The sequence below is a fragment of the Chaetura pelagica genome, unplaced genomic scaffold (assembly GCF_000747805.2).
Source record: "Chaetura pelagica isolate M959 unplaced genomic scaffold, ChaPel_1.0 scaffold17, whole genome shotgun sequence".
Taxonomy (NCBI): domain Eukaryota; kingdom Metazoa; phylum Chordata; class Aves; order Apodiformes; family Apodidae; genus Chaetura; species Chaetura pelagica.
The window spans coordinates 12,494,137-12,502,672 of NW_009970726.1; the positions used below are offsets into that span (position 1 = coordinate 12,494,137).

The 8,536-nt window shown below is 50.5% G+C and overlaps 1 protein-coding gene across 1 annotated transcript in view; it reads left to right on the forward strand.

The window, feature by feature from the left end:
• CNPY1 (canopy FGF signaling regulator 1) overlaps window positions 1-7,898 on the forward strand; it is a 92,968-nt gene extending 85,070 nt beyond the window's left edge. The window contains exons 4-7 of the mRNA XM_010007057.1: window positions 5,023-5,172; window positions 5,993-6,055; window positions 6,491-6,553; window positions 7,566-7,898. Of these exons, the coding sequence (XP_010005359.1) occupies window positions 5,023-5,172; window positions 5,993-6,055; window positions 6,491-6,553; window positions 7,566-7,898 (609 nt within the window). The remainder of the gene's footprint in view (window positions 1-5,022; window positions 5,173-5,992; window positions 6,056-6,490; window positions 6,554-7,565) is intronic.
• The last annotated feature ends 638 nt before the right edge of the window (window positions 7,899-8,536 follow it).

An 8,536-nucleotide genomic window follows, 5' to 3' on the forward strand; every position in this document is an offset into this window, starting at 1 on the left:
GCAAAACATGTCTAAAATAATACGCTACCCAAATAGTCTTTCAGCCATTCCCGAAGGAAAGATACACATCTTTACAAGGAAAATGCTGCATATCTCTACAGCCTCAGGAAAAGAATGAGGTCACATCTTTCACTAAAGCTGAAAGAGGCTTTTTTTGGTGCAGTGTTTCAACCCCTCCTTCCGGTAACTAGACGTGCCTTGCTGCGGTGGGGTCCTTGGTGTTCATCTTCAGCTGGGCTCCCTGCCCCCCCCCAAAGTTCAATCCTCACTCAATCTAAAGGGCTAAATCCTGCACCACCAAAGCAATGCTGCTATTGTGGAGGAAATGGGTTTGCCCCTTGCTTCCATCGGTGTGAATTGGGAGCAATTTTCCTGAAGTTAAGAGGTGAAAGCTGTCCCACTGACTCCGGCTGCAGAAGAGTTTCTTGCATGGGAATGAGGGAAAAGAAGCCAACTTTATAAACCAGATTTTGGTCTCTTTACACAAGGACAATTTGCAATAAACCCTGTGGCTAACGTGAAGTTATTGCAGATTTGCACTGGCATGAATGAGGTCAGAAACCAGCCCGGGGTGGCTGGGAGGAGGCAGCACAGACGTGTTGGAGCCGAGAAATTTGGAGTTTGACTTCCTTCAGCCCCTTAACAATCTCAACATGGTGACATCCCACCTTTGATGGATTTTGGGTCAAATTGATGAGTGTCAGGGCTCAGGACCGAGCACATCCAACACGGAGAGAGCCACGTGGAGCTTGGAGTGAGCCAGCACCGTGTGCTAATTAGAGCCTTCTGCTCAACGAGTTCAGCTTTAGCTGCTCACAGTGTCTGCAGCTAGATTGGGATTTCCTCAAATTGATTTGTAATTTGAGGTTACTCAATTAATTTTTTCCCTTCCCCCCCCCAAAAATTATATATTTTTATTTTTGCTCTCTAGCTTAATCTCACAAGTGTTTGACTCCCTGTATTTGTGCCCTCCTTGCTCCAATGGATGCTGGTGCTCCCTACCTGGGTGCCCTCTCCAGCATCACAGCCCTGATTTGGCCACCAGTGGGCCAAACCTCTCAAGATGCACCAGCCGTTTAGAAGGAGGTTTCAAATAAGCAGGATAGAAGAAATTCTAACTTTTTTTTTTTTTTCTTCCCCTTTTCTGGGCCACACAAGCCTTGCCCAAGGCATTATTCATAGAAAAATTAGGCTGCTGCAAGATTCACTGGCGGGGTGCAGAATTTAAATAGAATTTTCTCTTGTCCCAGTTACACAAAGTCAGACTGATTCCCCCATCCCTTGTGCTGGTATAAAGAGGGAGTAATTCCAGCCACGTGGCTGGGATTTACTGCCCACTGGAGACTCTGTATCTGGCCCATTGGGCTAGTGGAAAGCCAGTGAGGCATCATGGAGTGAATCCTCCAGGCGACCTGTCTCAGCCCTGGTGGGTTGAGTCCTCACTGTGTGAGCAGCATCTTTCTTCTGATGTGAAAACCTGCATGGTTACAACTCAAATTTCTCTTTTCCAAGCATGTTTTGTGGTCAGGCATAGAGGGCAGGGAATGCAGAGGGTGCATGTGTGACTGCTGCAGTCATGACACTGCTCAGGCAATGTTTTATGCTGCCCATTGCCCACTGCTTCTAACATGGAGCAACTAAAGGACTCACCTTTCCAGTCTTTCAAATCTCTCATGGCTTTAAGCTTTACAGGTCAGAGTAATTGCTCTACTCCAGCAGTTTTAGACCAGGCAAATTTAGCTGACTCCAGGGAAGTGGTGCTATTCTCAAGTAACCAATGTGCTTTTGGTAACCATTTGGTTTAGGGAATGAAATTGTGACTCCCATTGAGAGAGGTTTGCTTTTGCAACAGCTGGGTCCAGCAACACCAAGAGCTGAACCTTGCAAAGCACTGTTGCTGCTCAGCCTTGGCCACTTTTGTTCAGCACTCAAAACGAAGCATCTGCTGGTGGGAATATCTGGTGCAATATGAGTTCAATGAGCTTCCTTTTCCCCTGAGGATTATCCTTGAAACCCTGTAAAATAGCCTGGAAAAGGTATCAGGCACTACCTGCCCACCCAGGTAATTTGATTGATCGTTTATGCACTTATAAAATGCCAACACAAACACTTCTATGATATTATGGGATTTTCACGACAAAGATGTTTGTTCTGGTCTCTGTTCAACCTCTCCCCTGGGGGAGGGGCACAGCTCAAAGCTGTCACTTGCTGCCTGTGGCTCTTCCTGGTGGGAGCTCAGACCCGGAGCCAGGCTTCCCTCCTCTTGACTTGAGATTTTCAATCAGAGCAATTCCACCGACTTCAGAGAGCTGCTTCACGTTTCCAAACATATGCTTAGGAATATAATCAGGCTTACAAATCTCTGCTGAGGGCAGAGCTGACTGCCAGCTTCCCTTAACGAGTGCTGCAAAACGCTGCTGGCAGGGCAGGGGGAGCAGCCTGTGCCCACTACCCAGAGCTCAACAAGCCCAAAGCTGAGCATGGTCCCGGCTTCCTCCTTGGAAAATAACATTTTATGAGCAGGATTGGAAATTCACGGGTGCTTTGGCACTGTGAAAATATGACATACCCACAGGAAGGTGGGTTTTGCCATTGCAGCAGTGTTGGCATTGCTCTGCTGCCTGTGGGATAGCGATGGGCTTAGGGCAGAAGGGTCTCTGCAAATAACCAAACCCCAGGGAGAAACAGTTGGATTTCACTAGCAAAACCAAAGCACAGGTCGTGGGGAGGTAAGGGTTTCTCCCACCCACCTCTGAGCAGCCAGTTTCAGCCCCGAACAGGGACAGCAAAGGATGTCCCTGTGCTTGTCCTTGCACAGGAGAAGGTGGCACAAGGGGGCCGAGGCAGTAGATGCAGCAACAAGTGCTCACACTGCTCAGAGTGCTGCTGCAGACACACGTCTCTGCTGACAGGCATCACCAGCTCATCAATAAAATGATTCATCTGCTACCTGGCTGCTGCTGGAGCTGGGGGAAACATTGCTCAGACTTTTTTCAAAGCTGCAGACACACTGGGCAGGATTTAGTCCAGTGTCTCTGCATGGGGCTCTGTGTGTGAGCTAAATGCACAAGCTGTGGGGGTGATTAGCAGAGACCAGTGCTACCAACGATGGTACCTGTCACCAAGGGTTTGCAAAAGACTGATGCTCTTCTGGAGCAGCAGAGCCCAAGCTCAGGTGAATGCCCACATCCAGAAAGTGGCATTTACGTATTGGTTCATCTGCCAGTCATCTCCCTGCCCATTTCCCAGAAGAACATTCTGACCATGTCTGACCATTCCATTTCTGCCATCAATGCCTGGCCACTGTTCCAAGCCACCATGGTGGTGCTCAGCTCCAGAAGAACAAGCAGTCCTATCTTGTTCATAATTAATTTTAAAAAATTGCCATAGAAATGGTAAATCATCAGGGTGGACCTTAGGAATGATGAAGGGGTTCTGTTCTTTCCAGAGCCTCGAGGAGAAATTCAAAGGCTCCAGAACCAGGAGGGGGGATGTTTGTTCAGCCAAGGCTTGCTGTGTCCCTGGCTGGACATTAGAGCAGGCTCTGGCTTGGGAGGGATGTGTGGCCCTGCAGCACGTCTGCTTCATGCTTGGTGGTGGCTTTTGGGGCAGGGCACATGTGTGCTGCTGGGGCATACAAGGCAGGACATGGCAGGCACCAGGCAGGCATTGAGGTGCTGGGGCATGAGCAGGACATGGCAGAGGGTAGCTGAGGAGGGCACAGGAGGGTGGGCTTGTGTTCTGTGAGTGTGGCACTGGGGTACACCTGCCACTGGGCAGCATTGCCTAGCCCCACTGGGGTGCAGCACTGCCCTGGGTGGGTGCAGCACTGCCCTGGGTGGGTGCAGCACTGCTCAGTGCAGCACAGCACTACCCAAAAGCTGTGGCTGAGGCCAACAGGTGCCAGCCTGCAGGGCTGCCACTCTCCTGGCATGTCCCCCACCTGCATGAGGCTGAGCACATCAGCAGCACCTCCAAAACAACCATGACCAGCAGCATCAGGGTCTTGGCTGGGTGACAGGGGGTCCCACTGCTGCCTGAGGACACCCCAGAACTCCGGACCCACCCAGCCCTACTGTACATCCCCTCCTTCCCCTTCTGCCCCTTTTTTCCACAGAGGAAAAATGGAAGTTGCCTTTTGTCTGGCAGGGGTCAGACAGAGCCGGTTTGTTCGATAGAGCTTTAACGCTTTGTGAACACGCAGAAAAGCTCAACCCGGGGCCCTTTGACAATCTCTATTGTTTTGGAGCTGAAAAAAAAAAAGAAAGAAAGAAAAAAGAAAAGAAGAAAGAAAGGAGGGGGGGGGAGGGGAAAGGAAAGGCTGGTTTGATTTAAAACACCAAGTTCATGGCATTTCAAAAAAGAAATGATACACAGCATATGGATTTGTGTGATATGGGGAGATAAAGCAGGGAATAAAATGCCAGGCAGGAGCATTACAAACGCTGCTCTCGGGGGTGAGCCTGGTATTTTGCCATCTGATTATTTTAAGAGGTTTCTGCCTCTGCAGCAAAATCTCTGGCATTAGCTCCACATCCCAACTCTCAGCATTTGGGGCAGACTCTGGGAAAGGAAAAGGTGTGAAAAAAAGATGAAAGAATAAGTGATACTTTGCCCTCACGTCTCGCGTGCCCAAGAAATGGCATCTGTACGTGTGCACGGGCCGTGTCATCCACACTGGGGTTCATTGTCTGCAAAATTCATAAGCCACATCATGCATCAGTTGTCAAGCAAAGCTGGGATACGGGAACCATCCCCAGAGTTAATTGAAGAGATAAAATAAAATAAATTTAAAAAAAATAATAAAGAAAGAAAAAGAAAAGGGAGAGACTCCTGAAATAATCATAGGAGCTGGCGAGGAGGGCAGTTGATTATTTCATTTATTGAAGGTGTGATTGCCAAAATAAATAACTCGGGGAGGAAAGCAGCAATCAGGAAATTGAATGTGTTTGTTGTTTTGGGTTGGTTTTTTTTGTGTGTGTGTTTCTGGCGAAGTTTCCCTTGAGTGATTTCCTTTGGAAGCTGCCGCTGCCCCTGGAGCGCGTCCCGCTCCTGCGGCTCCAGCGCGGGCACCGGGACACGCTCCTTCCCGGCCGGGAGAACAAAACTGTGTCGTTCCCCTGCCCTTACAATGCACGGAGGCAAATAGGATTAGGTCCAAATAGCAGCAAGGTAAGCAGGATGAATGGCTGGCTGAAAGGAACGGTGCCGTTCTTCCCAAGGCTTCTCGATATCGTTTCCGCCCGGTTGTGCTGCGCTGCCGTGCCCGAGAGGTGCACGCGGAGATAAGATTGGGGGGGTGTGGGGGGGATTGGAAATGTACACGGCCTCGTGGATTTATTCCTGGGCTGTTGGGTTTTTTTAAAAATGATTATTATGATTTGGGGGTTATTTATTTATTTAAATATTAAGAAATCTGACCCTTGCTGTTGCGAGATGCTGAAATCCCCTGCAGGAGGGGACGGATGGAGGGAAGGAAGGATGGAGAGATGGAAGAAGGATGGAAGGACGAAGGGAGCCTTTGTGAACACTTCTTGCCCCCTGGCGTCCCCTCGCTGCAAGGACAAGCGGGGCTGGAGGGGGGCAGAGAGACCGGGAAGGAGCCGGGGAGGACGGGGGGCTGAGGATGACACCAGCAGCCTCCCTCTCTCATTGCCTCTTTCCCCAAAAACCCAACCAACAAAACCAGCCAAACCGACCCAAGCGACATCCCCGGGCAAAACTTAATTCTCCCTCTACAAAGCACCTTGTAAAAAAATAAAGAAGATCCTGCCCAGTTCCTCCAAGGGAGGCTTGGAGGGCAGGGAGGGGAGAAGAAGAAAAAAGGAAAATAATAATAAAAAAAGTAAATAAATACATGCAAAGAGTTGGTTGCTAGGAAGGGAATGCAGCGGCTTATTTGGCATTTCTATCCTGTTTTGCATAGTCTCAGTTTCAGCTGGCAGACCAGGAGGTATGTGGCTGCCTCCATTAAATCTGTTTCTCATTCCAGGTTGACAAGATTTCGAGAAAGGTTCCTAATGACCGACGCAGCCTGGCACCGGGGCCGAGCTGGGTAATGAAACCTTATGGGCAGCGGCAGTAGCTGGGGATAAATGTCAAAGCTTTTTTCTTCTTCTTTTTTTGTTTGTTGTTTTGTTGGGTTTTTTTTTCTCCTCTTCTTCCTCGCGGTTTTCGGCGGAGAGGCTGGATATGTCACACGGAAATTGCAGCTGCCAAAACAATCTACCAGGAGCACATCAATAAAAATACCTCCCGCAACCTTCCCTAGCGAGCCAAGGAAATGACACTTCGTGGCTCGCGATGCTGAACAGCTCCCAAATCCCCCCAAAAGCTGCAAAAAGTAAATAAATACATGCAAAGAGTTGGTTGCTAGGAAGGGAATGCAGCGGCTTATTTGGCATTTCTATCCTGTTTTGCATAGTCTCAGTTTCAGCTGGCAGACCAGGAGGTATGTGGCTGCCTCCATTAAATCTGTTTCTCATTCCAGGTTGACAAGATTTCGAGAAAGGTTCCTAATGACCGACGCAGCCTGGCACCGGGGCCGAGCTGGGTAATGAAACCTTATGGGCAGCGGCAGTAGCTGGGGATAAATGTCAAAGCTTTTTTCTTCTTCTTTTTTTGTTTGTTGTTTTGTTGGGGTTTGTTTTTTTTTGCTCTTCTTCCTCGCGGTTTTCGGCGGAGAGGCTGGATATGTCACACGGAAATTGCAGCTGCCAAAACAATCTACCAGGAGCACATCAATAAAAATAACTCCCGCAAACTTCCCTAGCGAGCCAAGGAAATGACACTTCGTGGCTCGCGATGCTGAACAGCTCCCAAATCCCCCCAAAAGCTGCAATTGCCAATGGCCGCGGCCGAAGCGTCCCGCTGCTGCAGGACCTGGGGCGCCCGGCGCCTCTTGCAGTCGTTACATCGAATTGTGCCGAGAAATGAGGCTGGGGCGGCAAATTGGCGGTAGCGGAAAAAATAAAAGGGAAAATGAGAAGGAGAAATGGGAGTGATTTTGTGTGCTGGGGGAGAAGTGTCAGGGCACGGGCTGTGGTGACAGTAATGCTGCGAGCCCAGGGGTGCTCCCTGTCCTGGGGTGGGTGCTCAGGTCGGGGGATTTCGCTGGCCCCTCTTGCCCTTCCACCCCAACCCCCTCCGTGGTCTGCTGGGTTGGCCTCAAATCCTGTCCAGCTACCTGGGGGCTGCTTCTTTCTCCTTCCCTCATCTACCTTTCTTGTTTGCTTCTTCTTTTGATTTTGTCTTTTTTTTTGCTTGTCACTTTTTTCCTTTTCCTTCCTTCCTTCCTTCCTTCCTTCCTTCCTTCCTTCCTTCCTTCCTTCCTTCCTTCCTTCCTTCCTTCCTTCCTTCCTTCCTTCCTTCCTTCCTTCCTCCCTTCCTTCCTTCCTTCCCTTCCCTCCTTCCCTCCCTCCTTCTCCTTTCCCCCCTCCCTTCTTCCTTGCCTCCTTTTCATCTCTTTCTCTGCTCGATTTTCTCCACCCTTTCCCTTTCCCTTTCCCTTTCCCTCTCCCTTCCCCTTCCCCTTCCCGAACTCCATCCCTTTCCCCCTCCCTCAGCCCCGCGGAAGTTCAGCACCTCCCCGCACCACTCCGCTAGCTGGCAGCCGGGCTCCGCGGGTGCTGGAACCCCGCGCTCCCCGGGTTGGGGTCTGCGGCCGCCGGTGCGCGCCCGCGGAACCGGCTTGGGGGCTGGTCGGGAGCGGCACCGCCTCCCAAGGCCCGTCCCCCCGGCACCTAAACCCTGGGAATACGCCGGTTTTCCGCAGTGGCGGTGGGCCTAGTGATGCCGGGGACTCTCCACCCTCCGACAAAGTTACCCCCGGCCGGGCTGCGCGCAGCGCGTCCCTTCCGCGCCTCGGTGAGGACTCGATGCAGACGCTTACTAATTGATTTGGAACCGCATTAAACCGATTTCCCTCCGCTGGGCGAGAGCTCGGGTTGGAATTCCTTGCATATGCCTGCGGAAAGTCGCACGGCGGCAGCAGCCGGGGGTTCAACGTTGCGAAGTTAAATATTTGTTTTTAATTTTCTGGCTCAAAAATTTTAACTACCAGGCAAGATTCCCGCCGCTCTGACGTGCCCGCATAAATCGCTTTGTTATTCCGACTTCCCCGCCGAAACAACATTTGCTTCTCGTCCTGACACGTGTAGGGTTTGAAATCCGGGCAGGCGGGAGAAATCTGCCCTCTCAGCTGGGAACCCCAGACCAGCCCGCGCGGCCGCGGAGCCTCCGCGGCGCTGCGCCCGCTCCGCGCCCAGTGAACAGCCTTTCCATTAGATTTTCCGATTACGGACACGTTGAAAGGACAAGATGGCATGTTTGTGGAGGGAGATTTCCTCACCGCTCTGTTTGGTGAAACGTATTTACAATCACCCCAGTGTTTAAACGTTGTCACATTTTAGGGGACGGTTTAATCAAAGTGTAATTTTAAGAAGGGAAAAAGTTGCAGAGAGACACTAGCTCCAGCCTGCCCCGGGCTTTTATTTTATTTATTTTATTATTTTATTTTATTTTATTTTATTTTATT